General features: G+C 39.7%; 3 protein-coding genes across 8 annotated transcripts in view; 1 reads left to right on the top strand and 2 right to left on the bottom strand.

Moving 5' to 3' along the window:
- On the bottom strand, window positions 1-3126 carry LOC306908309 (alpha-(1,3)-fucosyltransferase 4-like). Its single transcript, XM_079481065.1, has one exon. It carries the CDS (start codon window positions 3076-3078, stop codon window positions 1963-1965), a length of 1116 nt encoding a protein of 371 aa, XP_079337191.1. The 5' UTR covers window positions 3079-3126; the 3' UTR covers window positions 1-1962.
- Window positions 3127-3781: 655 nt separating this feature from the next.
- ankrd49 (ankyrin repeat domain 49) lies at window positions 3782-9300 on the bottom strand. Of its 3 annotated transcripts, XR_013788037.1 has the most exons (4): window positions 9171-9300; window positions 7967-8178; window positions 6125-7117; window positions 5885-5969 (listed from the first exon to the last, which is right to left on the bottom strand). XR_013788037.1 is itself a non-coding variant. In XM_079482040.1 (3 exons), the coding sequence occupies exons 2-3, from the start codon at window positions 8174-8176 to the stop codon at window positions 6665-6667; spliced, it is 663 nt and encodes a 220-aa protein (XP_079338166.1). In that variant the 5' UTR covers window positions 8177-8178; window positions 9171-9300; the 3' UTR covers window positions 3782-6664. The 3 variants fall into 3 exon arrangements, 2 of the variants coding, with proteins under 2 accessions (XP_079338166.1, XP_079338167.1); XM_079482040.1 differs by having other exon boundaries at window positions 3782-7117; XM_079482041.1 differs by lacking the exons at window positions 5885-5969; window positions 9171-9300 and having other exon boundaries at window positions 6533-7117; window positions 7967-8309.
- mre11a (MRE11 homolog A, double strand break repair nuclease) overlaps window positions 9298-19006 on the top strand; it is a 25377-nt gene continuing 15668 nt past the window's right edge. The window contains exons 1-9 of one of the 4 annotated variants that reach the window (XM_079482036.1): window positions 9298-9504; window positions 9593-9645; window positions 9815-9947; window positions 10039-10199; window positions 10331-10418; window positions 10623-10764; window positions 15240-15354; window positions 15762-15947; window positions 16180-16351. In XM_079482036.1, the coding sequence (XP_079338162.1) occupies window positions 9623-9645; window positions 9815-9947; window positions 10039-10199; window positions 10331-10418; window positions 10623-10764; window positions 15240-15354; window positions 15762-15947; window positions 16180-16351 (1020 nt within the window). In that variant the 5' untranslated portion in view covers window positions 9298-9504; window positions 9593-9622. The remainder of the gene's footprint in view (window positions 9505-9592; window positions 9646-9814; window positions 9948-10038; window positions 10200-10330; window positions 10419-10622; window positions 10765-15239; window positions 15355-15761; window positions 15948-16179; window positions 16352-19006) is intronic. The other 3 variants (XM_079482037.1, XM_079482039.1, XM_079482038.1) reach the window with 3 other exon arrangements.

Genomic DNA, 19006 nt, shown 5'->3' with positions numbered 1-19006 from the left:
AAAAATAGTTTATTTGAGAAGAATGTTTGGTTTTGACATTCTTATAAACCAACAATTTCTGTTACTCTGTCATACAGTTATGTACATTTCAAAAGACATCTAAATATAAAATATACGTTTAAATAATATGACTTTTTCTTTGAATTGTGTTGAACATGACAGTCAAATGTATCCCTCTTATGGGTCCGAGGAAGAGAAGGCCCACCTTTATAAATGTTGTCTTGGGCCCCATAAACCATGGGCGAAGCTAGCCCCTTTTTAAAAAGGAGCTCAGCACCCCTAAAACTTGGAGTAAGAAATGTTGTTATTCTAAAAAGAATCGTCTTTTAGAAGGTTAAATTATTTCCAAAACATACTCCGTAGTTTTTGGATTAAAATGTCTGTGTTAAGGATGAAAATGAAACATCCCCGCTTAGCAAATGGTGTCATCCTCTTCTCTTCCTCCTCTGTACCTGCACCGCTCAGCGCGAGACACACGCGGAGTGAGAACACGTTATGTAGTGTTGTGAATCAACTAAGTTGCTCCAAAGCTGTCTCGCACTTCTTTCCTTTTACATAGAGTTGTTCCGATTGCGAAACCATATCGGTGAGTACTGGAGTCAGTATCCTGAATCACCTTGGTACACCTATAACAAGTGTTTATTTTCGGACTATTTTAGTCCAGCGGGTCGCCGCCGCTGTGGAGTAGCACAGGACCTGGGTGACTCGTCCATGGTCATAAACGGAGAGAAGTAGCGCCGGTTAATATGTTCTTCCGCAAGACGCATTCAGTTCTGTTTATTAACTGCTAGCGCGTGAAACAAAAACAACTAAACTGCGGACCTGCGTCTCTGTTGTTAAAGTTTATCGTTCATTTGATACTCATTTCAACAGTCTGGAGTCACGTAAACATGACGTCACGTGCATCTTTTCTGGTCAGTCGTCATGGAAACGTGATCGCCCTGGCGTTTGGACCAGAGTGTCAGAGGAAGTGATTCTTTCTGAAGCGCAAGAGTGAGTCTGGTACAGTTCAGATTCGTGTTCCCTTCACTGAAAGTCTTAGTGCCTTGCGTCGGCTCCATACATGGCTCAGGAGGACCACAGGCCAAAGCAGACTCCAGCACCTATAGCTGTGATGTCTATTGAGAAGGAGTTGCTTGAAATAATTGAACCCCAAAGGGTCATTGACAGGTTTGCCAGCCTCAAAGTGCGGCGACATAGATTAACTCTCCCAAAGTAGAGCAAAAATGGGGATTCAGGGGAAATACTTTAAAGATTTGTAAATTATCTGGATATTTTGGACATTACCTTCTTTTCTTAATTTTTTTGATTTATTGATGACTTATATTGGCTTATGAAAGTTCAGACTGGTGTGCGACCAGATATAGATGGCCATTTGTAAATAATTTACAGAAGGTGAATTACATTTTGTTGTCCAAGTACCTGTTACATTGTTCAATGACAATAAAAATCTAATCTAACCAATCTGATGACTGTTGATACAGAAGGAGGAATATGGAGTTAAGGGTCAGGAGAAGCTGTGTGAAGAAGGTTTTGTGTTTGTTACAGGGGGCTGTCTGTGTGAACTTAAACCTTGTTTGTATGTGTTAGCGACCACTCATTCAGTATTTTAGGTTTAGTTAGTTCAAACGGCTCCGTTCTATCGTTCTTACTTTAAAGGGATTGCCATGCAAGGAGTTCTGTTCTGCAAAAAAGGTGTTAAAAAAAATCTGGATTTTGGAGTTAGTTGAATCAATGTTAAAATGATTAAGTTATTTTTCAATAGACACATTTTTTGTATTTGTGTGAAAAGAAGGGGGGGGGGGGCTTTGCAGTGGGGCTCATTGGGTGCTCAGCACCCCTAAAGCTCTGACCCTAAAATCGCCCCTGCCATAAACCTTTGACAACAATCCGAATTAAAGGTAAATTCCATTTGAACTAAATGGCACATACATCAATACTTATGTGGAACACAAACGGACATTAGGAATCAAACCAGACAGCAAGATCAGTGATGACTTTGTTCTGGTGTCTGCTGGCCTGAACACCTCTACAGGCCATGCAGTAATGCTCCGCCCAGAATGACGTCACATGCACGCTGTAGTGACGCCTCCAGGTGAGGTAGCGCCGATAGAGCGCGGGATGGAGGTCCAGGTGTTTCAGGTACGCTGCAAGCCCAAGCGGGCTCCTGAAGTCATTCGTGTGTATGAACGCATCTGCTGGAAGAAAGAGCTCATAGTTCTCGCGCGGCGGCCCGAGAACCACGGGCACGGCCCCTGATACGAGCGCGTTCCTCCACAGCTTCTCTGTGATGTAATCCGTATGGACGGAATTCTCGAAAGCCAGATAGAATTTGTACCGGGATACGGTGCGCGTCACGCTGTCGGATATCAAATCCTGCCCCGCGCGCCCGAACACATCCACCTGTATGTATTTTCGGAGACGTCTGAAATATTGCACCCTCTCGTGCTCCTCATTCCAGTTACTAACGATCCACGCGACCAGCCCGCGCCGCGCACGCACCTGCTGGGCATCTCCATCTCCATCCCCACCCCGGGACTGCAGGTACCCGTAGGGCATGAAGATGTCCGAGTCTCGGCGGTATGACATGGTGAGGTTAAACAGTCCGCCCAGCCCGGCGAGCCAGCCTGAGTGCCTCGGAGATTCAAAGTTCATCCAGATCCACTTCTGGCGCGGAGGTCGCGGCGCGCGGGGTAGCGCGCTCCAGTTGCGCATCAGTTCTGCGTTGTGCACGATCACGGCCTCGGCGCGGTCATACGCGCCTCTTTCCTCCGTCAGTGTACAGCCTTGGATCCCGTATCCCGCGGCGCAGTCGGGCAGGGGTTGCCGGTTACCGAATGGTCGCCACCAGATGAGGAGCGTCACACTGGGGGGCTCGTTTCGAACCCCAATAGGCGCATCCTCCCGCGATGTGGGCAAACACATTAGGGTTAACACGAACAAAACCACAAAAGAGACAAGCGCTAGAGCAAAAATCCACCGGTGTGATCTCCGAGATGACAACGCAGCGCGACATCGTTTTTCTCGATGCGCACCGTTTACTCTTCGAGTTGGGTGTGATGTTTCGTCTGGCCGCATGTGGAGTTGTTATCCATGTATCCAAGTGGCAATGTCAGTAAAAATTTGCCGTCTGAGCACATCGGATCTAGTCTAAAAGCTTAAATCAGATTCGCGATATATAATATATCAATCCAACCTGTTTTCCCGGACAAACTAGTTTTGAATGGGTTCCTCATTTATCTTTGAGAACTAAAGTAAAACTCCCTTAAGCTCATAAGGCGAAGTGCTTTCTGAATCAGTCCTCTCAGTCATACAGCTATTACGTGGCACCGGGTCAGAATAGGGTCACGGCTTAAAGGGGTCTTTGTTTACACCCGTATGTGGGTTGGGTTTAAACGGCATTGCAGCTACATTTGCAGAGAGCTTTTATACAACTGATGAATATAACCACGTGAAGCTTTCAGGTAATTCTGAAGTTTCAAAATACCACACCTAAAAGCAAACATAGTCTTTAGACAAACATGGAGTATTGTAAAAGGCTTCGCGAGTGAATTCATTGAAAGATTCATAGGGTGGTAGAAAATCTGTACTATTAAAAACAGTATTAAAAACTACAAATTGTAAAATACTAACAAGGTCTTAAAATAAAAAGTACATGCAGTGCTTAAAATAAACAATACAATTTAAACATTTACTGTAGAGGCCATTCCTGCAATGAAAAGTTTGTTATAGACTCTACTGTAATAAAATATTTCAATTGAAACATTAATGATTTGTTTTTATCATTGTATTTTTCAGCTTGGTTTTTGGGATCAAAGCATTAAGGCAAGCAAATAAAGACAGCATAAAACAACAAACTAAATTGTGCTGCCCTAAAAATGATGATAAATGAATCCTTCATAATAAGTCGTAATTATATCAGGGAGCTAATTACCCAGAAAAAATATCAAAATGTTATATTGGGAGGATCTACATGTTCAAAAAAGCAGAAATAGCAAGGTTTCTGTAGTAACCAGTGAATCTTGCGTACATCAGCTTAGCAACCTTGTTGCTACAAAGGCCTATAGCAACTTAAAAAAAACGCCTACAAATCAAGTGAGTTTCAGGCAAACCTTTTAGAAGTAGTGCACATGCAAGTGAACAACTTTATTGGGCTTTATTCAAAGGTTTAAATTTGTGTGGACAGAGAAACAATCAAAGCATATAAAGTGCCCACGCTAGACAGAATATGGCATCACAAGAGCACGATGTCATCTGATGACATTTAGAAGATTTTAGGTACTTTTTATTGCAAACAGTTGGCAACACGGTACTCACCAACTGTACAGTAGACTGTAAAAAATGTTGGATTAGGTTATTTTACAACCCAGCAGATAGGTTTGCCACTTTTTTACCCAATGCTGGCCTGAAGATAACCCACCATTTGTTTTGAGTGTATGTACAATTAACATGCATGTGTGTGTAGTGGGGCTGCACAACATATCACAGGTTTCAAAATACTGCAGATGTGCATAATCACACTATTTTGCAATAACTTAATAATTTTAAGAATTCCCCCCAAAAAGTGCTTGATCAAAGTTTGCTGCAGATAGCAGGAACTGATTTTTGGGAGATGGTAAATAATAAGAATGATAAACATGTTCACTCACCTAAAGGATTATTAGGAACACCTGTTCAATTTCTCATTAATGCAATTATCTAATCAACCAATCACATGGGAGTTGCTTCAATGCATTTAGGGGTGTGGTCCCGGTCAAGACAATCTCCTGAACTCCAAACTGAATGTCAGAATGGGAAAGAAAGGTGATTTAAGCAATTTTGAGCGTGGCATGGTTGTTAGTGCCAGACGGGCCGGTCTGAGTATTTCACAATCTGCTCAGGTACTGGGATTTTCACGCACAACAATTTCTAGGGTTTACAAAGAATGGTGTGAAAATGGAAAAACATCCAGTATGCTGCAGTCCTGTGGGCGAAAATGCCTTGTTGATGCTAGAGGTCAGAGGAGAATGGGCCGACTGATTCAAGCTGATAGAAGAGAAACTTTGACTGAAATATCCACTCGTTACAACCGAGGTAAGCAGCAAAGCATTTGTGAAGCCACAACACACACAACCTTGAGGCGGATGTCCTACAACAGCAGAAGACCCCACCGGGTACCACTCATCTCCACTACAAAGAGGAAAAAGAGGCTACACGAGCTCACCAAAATTGGACAGTTGAAGACTGGAAAAATGTTGCCTGGTCTGATGAGTCTCGATTTCTGTTGAGACATTCAGATGGTAGAGTCAGAATTTGGCGTAAACAGAATGAGAACATGGATCCATCATGCCTTGTTACCACTGTGCAGGCTGGTGGTGGTGTAATGGTGTGGGGGATGTTTTCTTGGCACACTTTAGTGCCAATTGGGCATCGTTTAAATGCCACGGCCTACCTGAGCATTGTTTCTGACCATGTCCATCTCTTTATGACCACCATGTACCCATCCTCTGATGGCTACTTCCAGCAGGATAATGCACCATGTCACAAAGCTCGAATCATCTCAGACTGGTTTCTTGAACATGACAATGAGTTCACTGTACTAAAATGGCCCCCACAGTCACCAGATCTCAACCCAATAGAGCATCTTTGGGATGTGGTGGAACGGGAGCTTCGTGCCCTGGATGTGCATCCCACAAATCTCCATCAACTGCAAGATGCTATCCTATCAATATAGGCCAACATTTAAAGAATGCTTTCAGCACCTTGTTGAATCAATGCCACGTAGAATTAAGGCAGTTCTGAAGGGGAAAGGGGGTCAAACACCATATTAGTATGGTGTTCCTAATAATCCTTTAGGTGAGTGTATATTAGTTGTATCATTTTCATTTTTTAAATGTAATATTTTGATGCAGTTTAAATGGATTTTACAGACTTAATTTTAACACTATATGAGACTTATAACTCTCATTTTTGTTTAACACCGCACAGCCCTAGTGTGTGGTATGAATACATTTTGAGTATTTTACTTCTATAATGATTGTCATGTGATCGGTCAGTCACAATTTGTTTGCATGCTGTTTTTGAATACTTAATATTCTGATACAATACAGTTATTTTGCTAACTATGTTGTAGTGAAGTAAGCACATTCAGATGCAGGGAGTGTAGCTTAGTTAGCATCAGGGAACACGTGCAGCATCTAGAAAAATCTTTTACCCAGAATTCCCCGGCGCACATAAGACTTTGACCTGCTTTTCCGGTGTCAAACTTATACGTGTATGTTCATATATGTGAAGTTACGGCACGTGAATCTGTTTTTATTTAAGGTTGCCTGATGTCAAGACTGTGTTGCTGGGTTACCACCTTTTTCTGTCAGTCAAAAGCCTTGTCCTGTTTTTGTCCTTAGTACAGTATTAACAGTAAATTGTGCATGATTCCAAGCAACCAAACCTAGCATTACAGTAAGTACATGTTAGTTTCTACTTCGCATTTGTGTTATTACACTGCAATACAATGTCTACAACCCAAAGTGTATTATCGGTTTGTTTTGTATGATTGTATTTGCGGTGTTGTGCAGCAACAGTATTAAAATATCCTATTATTACACATTTGATTTCTTTTACAGTATTTGTTTATACGTGCATTTTAATATGAAGGATAGTTCCACACGAGATCCACACATTAGTGTCAGCAGATGTTATTACAAGGCTCTGCCATCTCAAAGAGCCTGTGATGTGCACTTGTGCGGCGTGCTATTTCATACGCTGTCTCTCCCGCGCTGTTTATTAGTCCTGTCTGAAGGGTGCGGTGTGACAGCAACAGCTCGATAGTCTGACCCGCAGCAGAATTTCCTGCGGCCAGCTGCAGGGGTGTGAGGTGGCCCACGGTCATGGCATTGATCTCTGCTCCTCGCCTCAAAAGACAGGAAGCCACGGTGGTGTGACCCCAGCAACAGGCGCTGTGTAGTGGCGTCCAACCCTCTGTCGTTCTCGCGTGAAGATCTGCTCCGCCGTCGAGAAGAGCTGAGACCACAGCATAATGTCCCCCGTAGGCAGCGCGGTGAAGAGGGGTGTAACCATCAATATCATGACAATTAGCAAGGGTTGCATTTGATGCAAGGAGACGTTCTACTGTAGCTAACTGTGGGTGACCGAGAGAGAGAAGCAAATGCATCAGTTAAACATTTATTGTACAGCTTTAAATATATATATATATATGATTAATCTCGCATCTTCAATGTAAATGTAGTCTTGTTCTAAACGTGTAGACCAATGATATAGTTTCAAATAAGTGAACACCCGATGCTTACTGGTTTTTACAGTGCACCGTAAGGATTTGTAGGGAATTAATGCATTAAGAAATACAACCTTATTTTAATTTATTATACCTGGAAAGAAATATTATGACAACATGCAACATGTTGTGTTTAAGGGATTAAGTGGATAGACAGTCCTAGCGTTTTGTTTAAAATTGTCAATTATTTTCTGTGGTAAGCACTTAATATTTCTTTAACTTTCACAAATAATATTTACAGTACAAACGTTTTAATCCCAGAACAGCTTTAATGCATTATTTAATATAAAGCTATTTCTCGCTCAAAATGCCCTGCTAAATAAAACAGTCAATGTATTTTGTATTCATAACGTGGTAAAAACGCTGGAAGCGTGCCGATGGCATTAGGTATTTCCATAAATTGAACCTGCTCTCTGGAGATGAACATCAGCTAATTTCAGTAAAATTATGTGTCAGATAGAAAATACACACGAGACCGGTTTCATGGACTCAACGGCTGAGATACATTTGATAAATCTTAACATGCATCTATACTCAAAGCAGGTAAAAGTTCTTGTAATAGCCAGTTGTGTGTCCAAATGTAAACATTTTGGTGGCGTTGTTCCAAAACAACCTCACCGCTAGATGCTGCTAAATATCATACGCTGGACCCTTAAACATGCAGTTCACATGAAAAGCTAGATAAAGATCTCTTACTCTATTCCTCTCAGCAGCCCATAATATCAGTTCAGTGGGGTTGTCTTGTAATTTGAGCTCTTGTTCCTGAAACCACTGCTCGGTTTGGCAGCCTTCATCTTCATCCTCCTCATCGTCTTCTTCCTCCCATCCGCTCTTCGCCCCCACCGGGATCATGTGGCCATGAGACCCCAGCAGATCAAGCTGATTGAACCCCTCGGGAAGCTCCATGACTTAAATTATTAAATGACTTCTATATATAAACAGTTTCATCAGACGCACGCACCTGACCCTAAGTTAACGTCCGGTCTGTGTTTGGTTATCAGTCTAGCTGGCAATATAACAATTTATCTGATGTACACCGACATGGCAGAAAAACAATAATTCTTTAACATTGGAAGCCGATATTTAACATTTTAAAAATTATATTCAAATTATATTTTTTCTCCCAGAGCAACCCAGGAAGTGTTCTCAACAGCCACAAGTCTCAAGACAGAAAGCATTCAGTACGCAGTCTCATTCAAACAATGTGCTTTTGTTCCAATAGTTGTACACATTCATAAATACAGTCTCTAAGTATTATCATCAACGATGTTTTGGTAATAGAATAAAAACTAATGTATTTTAACTGTGAGCAGCTGAAGAAGTTTAACCAGCAATAATATATTACATTATTAACAGCCGATAGCATTAAAATGACCATTTATCGTCCGATACCGATCTGATCGAACATTGACTGTGTATTCCTACTGCTATTAATATTTTATTGTACATTAATGGTTTTCAATTATTTTAATTTATTCAACAGTTACTGATTTTTTGCATAAGTCTACCGGAAGTTAAGTTAGGGTCACATTACATGGTTACGTCTGTGTTGTTGCCGCTGAATCCGTCTTTAGTAAAACCATATTAACCACAAATGTACCATAGTATTACTACAGTCACCACAGTTTAACCACGATATTACTATAGATAACCAAATATAGTACCAAAGTTTTACCAACAAAAACCATGGTTCATTTCAAAAGGATGACTTCTGTAAATTAAAGAACCGGCCATTTGATACCGTCAGGGTACATTGCACTGTATATCACAAGTATATTGCTATCGATATCCCCACGATACTTATAAGGCTGAGATCTACCAGTTCAACCAATAACCAAACAATTTTAATCATCTACCGATTTACTCTTCCGTGCCCGCAAATAAAACACATTTGACTTACCAAACAACGCAAATCAGCCTGGTTCACGGTGTGCACAATCTACGCGGTTTGTTTGGGCGCTACGGAGCCTGGGAAATGTAGTTTCCTGTCCTTCCAAATGAATGAGAGTTTCTGCATGTAAAACTACACTTCCCGTGAGTAAAACAATGCGCTTTTATCCACTTCCGCGGTAGGCGGGAGAGAGAGCGTGTGCGTTTGAGATGTGAACATTGACGGGAAACAATCCCCCGTTGGGTAAAATAAACTTGAATTATGCAAGTAAATGTTCTGTTTGTTGTTGATCATACAAAATAGGAAATTGTTCAAGGTGCTTTTGAAGTTTTGATGATAATTAGTTATGAAAGTGATGTTTAAGCGTTTTTCTAGATGTAATGCATCACAACATTTTGATTGATTCGTGTTTTTTGTGTCTGTCAACTAAGTCGATAGCTCACTGCCTCTAGTCTCTCAACATGACATCAGCTGGAAACACGTGGTGAGTATTTATAACTTAATGCGAGCGTTTATCCGGCTTAGATGAAGGGAGATGTAGATGTTAGTCTTGAAAGCAGAATAAAAACATCCCTATCATTTAATAGTTTCATTTCAATCCAGAGACATCACAGGGCAGCATTTATCCTGAATGTTATAATCTCTTTTTATAGCGATGACGAGGACACTTTCAAGATCCTCATTGCCACCGACATTCACCTGGGTTACCTGGAGAAAGACGCTGTCAGAGGAAATGACACGTTTGTGACGTTTGATGAGATCATGAAATATGCCATGCAGTATGAGGTTTGAATGAATGTGCATATATAGACTTTAAAGGCATACGTTGGCAAAATTTGTTTACATGTATGCATACACGTCGTTTACGTTCTCTTAGGTTGACTTTGTTTTGCTGGGCGGGGATCTGTTCCATGATAACAAGCCATCCCGCAAGACCATGCACTGCTGCATGGAGGGGATGAGGAAGTACTGCATGGGTGACCGGCCAATTGTCTTTGAGATCCTAAGCGATCAGGCTGTCAATTTCAGTCAAAGCAAGTAAGTCAGGAGCGGACAATTTCCTAGATAGAAGAAACAACAAACATAACAACCTTCAGACCTTGGTACTTGTTTTTATTATGTTCTAATGTGCAGAATAGGTCTGATGACGTGTTTTTCCCTGTGCTCAGGTTTCCATGGGTTAACTACCTAGACGAGAATCTCAACATCTCCATCCCTGTTTTCAGTGTACATGGTAACCATGACGACCCCACAGGGGTAAGAGAAGATGCCAGTTCAGTCAACCCTGAACAAACAAATAATAATAATTTGCATTTAGAATTAAACACTGCGCAGGTTTATATCGGCCTTATATCGGAGGTAACACTGCGCAGGTTTATGAAATGTGCAGGAACAAAGTTTAACATCTGTGCCTTGAGTGAAGCTTGCAGTGAGTTGTGGGTTCTTGTTTGTGTGTTTCAGGCTGATGGTCTGTGTGCTATAGACCTGTTGAGCTGTGCTGGTCTAGTCAATCATTTTGGCCGCAGTAGATCAGTAGAAAAACTTGAGATCAGTCCGGTTCTCCTGCAGAAAGGAAGCACCAAGGTTGCACTTTACGGCATCGGTGAGTTTTTAACGTTATGCCAATAAAAGTATGATAGGCTTTCAGAAAAATTTCAATTAAATGTACAGTTGAAGAACATCACGCTTTAATGTTGTTTATATGTCTGTGAGGTGTTTTTATAATAAGCAAACCATGTGCAAATTAATCCTTAAAAAAAACATAAAACTAAACTAACTGTTTGTAAAATTCTATCTTATAGACAGATGTGTGTAGCTTTGCACATTATTTCTACCAATTCCACTAATTAGACGAATTAAAGTAATGAATAGGTCCTTGTATCGTGACCTATAGGGAAACTAAACTATTAAATGCATTTTCAGTGTCTTAGTAGCCATATTTTTATTTAGCTAATTATCATAAAGCATTTTGTTAATCTTATGGAGGTTTTTTGACCAAAGTGAATATTATTGATCTTCTATTTCATGACTTTTCTGAATACCTTTGAATCGATGCATGTTTTAGGGAACATGCTGTCCCTCTCTCTCATTTTGCTGTTTATAAAAATTCACATTAACAGTGAACTCGATGCCATATTTTCTTTGGTTTTCGTTCTGAGAAATGTCGAGTGGTTTCCTAGGGCAGGGTTGCACCCTCATCTTTGTCATTATCCAGCGAAGTTGCAGTGCAGTTCCACCACATTTTTCTAACATAGTAAGAAAATGAAGAAGAGAGACAGTGAGAACAGCCTGCCCTTCTCTCTGTGTCTTTCTAAGAGGTCAGGGTGGCTTCCTTTGGTGAGAAAGGGTTTTAGTCTATCACATTACTTTTGGACTGTGATAATGATGAGTCAGGGAAGGATTTTTAGAAGGTATTTTGTTCCTTCGCACAGTCTGAGACCAAGTCTGTTTTATGCAGCTTTAAAGGGATAGTTCCCCACAAAATTGTATGACCGCTTTTTCATTTATGCCAAAAGGCATTATGATATTAAGTTAATATCATGTCACATGAAGATATTTTGTAAATATATATATATATATAATTATATATATATATATATATATATATATATATATAAACAGTTTTTGTGGATGCAGTAAAATTGCAAACAAAATGGCCTGAAACAAGCCTACAAACTTCCACTCTTTGGGAGTTATTCACTCAAGTTTAGTGTCTATGTAAAGCTATCAGGTTCATCTACTCTCCACAATGTCATTACAGCGGTGGGTCAATAGAGAGTGTTAAAACAAACCTGTTTCTTAGCAACAGCCTGCTACAGTACATCTGATGGACAACTTTAAAGGCCATTTTCTCAATATATAGATTTTTGTGCACCCTCAGATTTCAGATTTTCAAATAGTTTCAAATAATATTGTAATGTCCTAATAAACCATACATCAATGGAAACCTTATTTATTCAGTTATGACTGGTTTTGTGGACCAGGGTCACTACTTTTTTCATGGACTGACTTCATGATGTTATATTGCATGTAGGCTTCAAGAAACTTAAAGACTATGATAGATGGCCACTTCATGGGCAGTGTTTCAGCACCAAGCTGAGTGTCACCTTACACATTTGTCTGGTTTCATAGATTTTATGACAGACAGCCTCCTTCAGAGCTTGTTTCCTGTAAAAAGGGCATAGTTGGATCAACTTAAAATGACTTCAGATGAAACGAGCTCCTTATCACTTCCAACTATAAATGCCTTGACTGAATGTATTATTTTCCATTAAAATGACTTCCCTAAAAATGCAAAACCTGAATTGGTTTAACAAACGGTGGAGAGAGCAAACTCACTGCTAGATGTCGCCATATTTAATTCCCTTGAATCTTTAAATGTATTAATTGCAAGAAAATTCCAAATGTACCTTCCACTTGAATCCTGTTAAAAAAGGGAGTAAAAAGTGAAAAATCATCTGTGGACGTTGGCAAATGCATCCAAACCTCAGTTGTGCGATCACAACCCCAAAATCTGCTGTCACTTAAACAGAATATTTGTGGATGTGGTTTCTAAGTTGTGATTCTTACAATATTGAGTTGATATTGTCAAAGTAGAAACCAAACATATTCGGACGAAAATAGCAAAAAAAGCTTCGGTAAACATTTTACCGAAAGTGTCGTGTGTATGATCAAACAGCAACCAGCGCAGAGAGAGAGAGTGTTTATTGCGTGCTTTATTAATGCAGCAAACACGTCGGCAGTGTGTGCAGGCTTGTGTACTTCAGAATGGAGGGGGCGGCAATTTCATAAGCAGCCACAATTTTGTCCACCCGCCAATTTTTGTGTTAATATAGCCTACTTGTCTTGCTCGATTTTTGCAGTTATATTGTATGATATACGAAAATCCATGTTGAGTAATCGGCTAAGTGTTTAATTTTTATTCGGCTTCAGCCAAGAATTTTCATTTCAGTGCATCCCTATTAGAAAGCTCTATTTACTCAGCTCAAAAAGAGTCTGTTATATACCTATATCAGGGCTAGTCAACTGCTGGCCCGCAGGCCAAATGCGGCCCGCCAATCATCTTTACCTGCCCCGCCTTAACATTTCAAATAAATGGAGAGACAATGTGCTTTAAGAAATGCACACCACATCTTTAAATTATATATCATGAAATGGCACAAATACTGGATGCAGTATTTGTGGTCATGTTTTAATAAATGACCTATAAATAACAGCAACAAAAGCAGTATACAAGGAACTAAATGCAATAAATAACAGAAGAAATTATGATAAGGTAAAAAAACTGTCCTGCATCCTATTCATACTTTTGCAATCTGGCCCTCCAAGAAAAGTAGTTGAAGACCCCTGGCCTATATATGAATAAGCCTTCTTAGACCCTTGTCCACATGAATACGTTTTCGTTTGAAAGGCTTGTTTTTATCTCCGCTTTGGCTTTCTGTCCACACCGAGACAGACTTTTGAAGGCACTCACCAAAGTGAAAAAATTCAAGTGGATGAATGCAGTTTTCGCATCGTAGTGTGGACTCAAGAACAGAAGCTTTTGAACAGGAAGACACAAAATGTACTTTAAATCTATTACTTTAAATGATGTGATCATTAAGTTAGGCCAGGTTAGATAATACTTACAATTTTAAGGCAAACATGTTAAAGCTCTCATAGACATCAATCTTATGCATTCTTCCAGAATTTCATTGGTAGTCATCATTTGTATTCACATCACAGTGGTGCTCGAGCTTATCTGCTTCACGTCTGCAGAGTTTACCTTATGGCGAGATAGAATAGAAATATAAAAAAAAGAAAGATAACTCTAGGGTACCTTCTCTGAAAATGAGAAATGAGGTATCTCGCTGCATTTGCCTGCATCTTGCAGATTCAAAGAGATGCAGAAGGGAATAAAGGCAGTAGCCTATATATGAGATGTGCAAATCTCTCATCACTGCTGTGATTGGTCCGTAAACCGAATCTCTTCTTTGTACTCTTGTCTTTCACATGTTGCCTTGGATACAGTCTGATAAATGCTCAAATGTAAATAAATCAATGCTAATAGCTTTGGACTGCGGCTGTGAAGACGCGTATCATCTGAACGCATGTGCCCTTCACTGAATAAGAGAGAGCTGTTCTTCATCAATGATTTGAATGCAGGTCTACGTCTTTGTTCATGAACATAATGAGCGAATCATTCATCTGTTCATGAACATACAGAATGATGTGAGGTTACTCGTGCAGCAGGCGAGTCGTTGTTGAGCTCATTTAACAAGAACGTTCAGTCCTTGTTAAATGATATCTCGCCTGCTGCACGAGTAACCATCGGGTGGATGGCAAAGAGTGTTATAGGTTTGCTTATTTATAGAATCCTATTTAAAGGCTCACCTACACGCTGCATTTTTTGCTATGTTATTGACGTAATAGATAATAGCGCAAGACATGAAATGGCCCCGCCCCCACTTTAACATTACCAATAGCGTTTTGTTTACGCCACAGTTAGCCTAGCAAAGCTGCATTTTACTGCGTGATAGCCACATCGACAGTGGTATAAAAGTCTATTGAAAGCATCAGTGAGACCAGTGATGTGTCAGTTGACGCTTGCTATTAACTTTTGCGAGTGACACTGGCGTTTGTCTTCTTCTTTCCCTATCAATGCTGCGTTTTGTGTTCTGCAGAAAAAACAAAGTCAAACAGGTTTTAAATGACTAGAGGGCGAGTAAATGATGACAGAATGTTCGTTTCTGGGTGAACTATCACTTGAGGCCTAAAATTACGAATTGAAAATAAATCTAATTAAAACTTCTATAAAACCATCACATGTATTTAGCATTTGTTTAAAAGTGCTCAAACTTAAAAGTAACATGAATGTAACAACATATAACTAAATATGTAATAATACAATTCATTTCAAAAACAGTCATGAAAATACAGTAATACAAAATAAAATTGGTTTTGGTGAACATTGGTCATGGTCAGTTTCAGTTAAATGGCATTCGGGCCATCCCTACACTACAATACATGACGTATTGTAGAAGAAAACAAATGTTATAGGTTCTACAAACTTGTCAAATGAGTTTTCTGTACTTTCAGGTTCAATTCCAGATGAGAGGCTCTACCGGATGTTTGTTCATAACCAGGTGACCATGCTCAGACCCAGAGAGGAAGAGGAGAGCTGGTTCAACTTATTTGTCATCCATCAAAACAGGTTATTCATTCAGATTCTATCCATTAATAGCATTACGCCATGGTAGTTGCAGACGGTTAAACATGCACGGTTTGTACTGCTAGTGGAATGTTAGACAGGCTGTCAGTCCTTGTTTTTGTTCAAATGTAATGTGACTTTTGCATTGGCAGTACATGACCAAATAACTGCTCTCCTTAACTGAAATGTAGTTGATAATGTTCGTCTTCTTGCTGTGGAAAAAAATGTGCGAACGTTTTCTCAAGATTTGGATCCGATATTTATTGAGGAAACGTTGGGTCTGTATTTAGCTTGCCGTCTTGTTCTCTGAACGGTCAATGTGTGTTATTTCTGCTCAGACGGGAGAAAGCTGAATGCAGTCTGTAGACCTTTTGAAAATGCGTTTGCATTGATCTTGTGCGTGTTTGCAGGAGTAAACACGGGGCGACGAACTACATCCCCGAGCAGTTTTTAGACGATTTCCTTGATCTGGTGGTGTGGGGTCATGAGCATGAATGTAAGATCGCTCCGGTCCGTAACGAACAACAGCTCTTTTATGTCACCCAGCCCGGCAGCTCCGTGGTCACCTCGCTGTCACCGGGAGAAGCCGTCAAAAAGTTTGTGTTAACGCTTTCTTTCATAAACACACACAGTTTCACTGCGTTCTAAGCACTTCATAGGGACTTTTTTACAGTTTTGATGCGCTTGTATTTTGTGAAAAGTTCAAACAGATAATGTAAACCATACGCTTTTAGCTTGGTTATATATTACACGTTTCACTGTGTATCTGAATGAGCTCTTGAAGTTCACCTGTACATAAAATGTTTGTGTTTTTCTGGATTTCCACAGGCACATTGGGTTATTGCGAGTGAAAGGTAAAAAAATGAACCTTCAGAAAATCCCCCTGCAGACCGTGAGGCAGTTTTTCATTCAGGATGTCACTCTCTCTGACCACCCTGAGCTCTTCAGTCCAGAGCAACCCAACGTTACCACCAAAGTCCAAGCTTTCTGCCAAGAGAAGGTACATCGACATGCACGAATAACTCACACAACGGTACACAGAGAACCGGTCTCATTCGTAGAGAAGTCTTTCCGTGAAAGCATTTTCTTCTGTCTTGATAAAGAAAACATTTTGCTAACAACTTTCCCAGAAAAGCAAGTGAATGAATATCCTAGAATATAGAAAATAAAAAGCTCTTATAGAAGCCATCATTCTGTCTGCTTGAAGGGTTAAATCAATACGTCTCATTTGTTCAGATCATGGAGTGCACGTATAAGTAAAGTGCTTTTGAACCCGCACAGCCGCTATCTGACAGCTTCTGTTTCTGTCACCAGCATTTTCAATTCTGTTTTCATATCACAACTATTTTCCCATCTGTACGAATTGGACAGAGTTTAAATGGTGCTTCTGAAAATGTTTTCAAAAGTGGTCATAACTTCTTTAAATCAGTTACATAAAAGATAAATTGGGCTACTTGAAATATGAAAAGTAAAACTGATTAGGCCTAACTAATTCCTAGTTTGTGAGAAGAGCTGTTAAGACGCCTTAGCGGCTAAGATTATGCAACTGGGCCCCTGGTATATGAGTACATTTTATAGTATAGTATTTTTTCATTTTGTCCAATTAACAAAATGTAACAATTTTATCCCTATCTTTTACATTTGATTAGATTTTTGACTTTATTTTATATTTTCATTGATTTAATAATTATTGTATTTACTTATTCAATGTTCGTATTTTATTTGTATCGTAGCTGTCCTTCCGAAACCTTGCATGCTAAAATTCACTGTTTTTCAGGAAATGGAAAAAACACTGTACTTTTTAAATGAATCTTAAATTGTATGTACTAGTAAGGCAGACTTTGACTTCAGAGTCATCTGTAGGCAACGCGGCGGGTTTTGTTTATACTTGTGCGCAGAATAAGTTTTCTGTGTCGACAGGAAATGGTCACTAGGCATCAGTGTCCACAGGCGTGTTGCTTGTGTAACCAAGACAAGTGCCGAAGAAAAAGCAGTTCATTGTGTTCGCTGTTTGAGAAGCATGTAGTGGTAATGGCGTAGTAATGTTTGCGGCTTGAGTTGTTAAATACAGAAAACCCGTAATTCATTTAGATAAATAATTTGGAAATGCATATGAGTAAACCTGTGGCTACCACAGAGTTTCTTGACCTGAAGGGAGGGGGTTCAAGCAGAACAATCACAGCGCTTGCGGTCCGCGTCGCATTGACACGCTGTTTCAGGCTACGGCGTAGGATACGAGTCACTGCATAAGCTTTGTGTAGGTCTGACGAAGAAGTAAAAATTGGACGTTACACACCTACTAGATAGTAGTGAACATAGTAGTAATGTACATGGTAATATTTATTCTATTTAAATAACGGGCGTTATTGTAAATGTGACATTGCAGTTATATAATTGCTAAAAGAGTATTAATAATAAAACATGACCAGTGCAAGTTATCTTGGACAGTAGGAGATCATAAAGACAACTTTGTCAATTGGTAATGTGATAGTAATGAAATGACGTGCCCTGGGACTTTGCAGTTTCGTTACCAGTAAAATCACCAAATGAATACAAATATATTACGTAATGAGTGTTATTGGTTATCTGACAGCATTACAGTATGACAGGGGTCACCAACTAGTGGACTCCGAAAATAACACTTTAGTTTTCTTTTGAAGTTGTTAAAGTTGAAATGAATGTATGTTCAGTGCAGGTTTAGAGATTAGGGCATTTAGCTAATTTTCCTTCTTAATATTGTTGTCAGACGTTGTTATGTCGTCGTATAGAAATGAAAAGACATATATCTTTTATATATTAAAAGACTGTATCATATATCTTTGGTTTACCAGAAACTATCAATTCATGTTTGTAGGTATTAAATGGTCCAAACCTCGGCTGGTAAGCAGGGTTCGTTTTCTGGACCTCCAGCCATTTTAGTTGAAGACTCCTGCAGTAGGAGAGCCGTGAAAAACAGTTTACATGCATAAAAACTATTATTACCGGAAGAACCCGTGCAGTAGGATTAAATGGATGACCTAAGCTGTTCATCACTTGGTCGAGCCAATCGAGTGTGAAAATGGTAATGGTATAATGAACACAAAGGCTATAATTGTGTAAGAAACACAGTTGCATTATGAGAGATGGAACTCAATGAAGTGCACAGTACATATGAGTGGGCTCGCTGGCTTTGTTAGGACTATAGCTTTCTTTGTAACGTGTTTTCATATTTTCGCCCATATCTGCTTCACTTATATTATAACGAATAATAAAAACTGGGCAAATATCTGAAAAGGCGGGCACTTGGGGGGCTTAATCCAAATGTCACTGTAGATGTTTCAGATGCCATTCTTTCACAATGATCACATTGTTCATAAAACATGCCTAAAATATGTGAGCATTTAATGGAGCGATAAACAATTTTGAGTTTTCACTAAAAGCAAGCATAGTGTAGTGAAGGCACAGTTGAAAAACACTTTCAGCTCGACTAACGGTGAATGTGGCGGTATGACATCTGTTCCTGATCTTACCAGTGAAAACCAGCAGACTGTGTTGCCAAGACTACAAAGAGCTGCTAATAAGTGTTGCTTTTAGATGTTTTTGAGGTGTTTGACATTAACATTTATTGTTTAGCAGGTGCTTTTATTCAAAGTGTCTCGATGAACGCTGCAACAAA

The sequence above is a fragment of the Barbatula barbatula genome, assembly GCF_947034865.1.
Source record: "Barbatula barbatula genome assembly, chromosome: 19".
Classification (NCBI taxonomy): Eukaryota; Metazoa; Chordata; class Actinopteri; order Cypriniformes; family Nemacheilidae; genus Barbatula; species Barbatula barbatula.
This window is presented reverse-complemented; position numbering and strand designations above follow the sequence as displayed.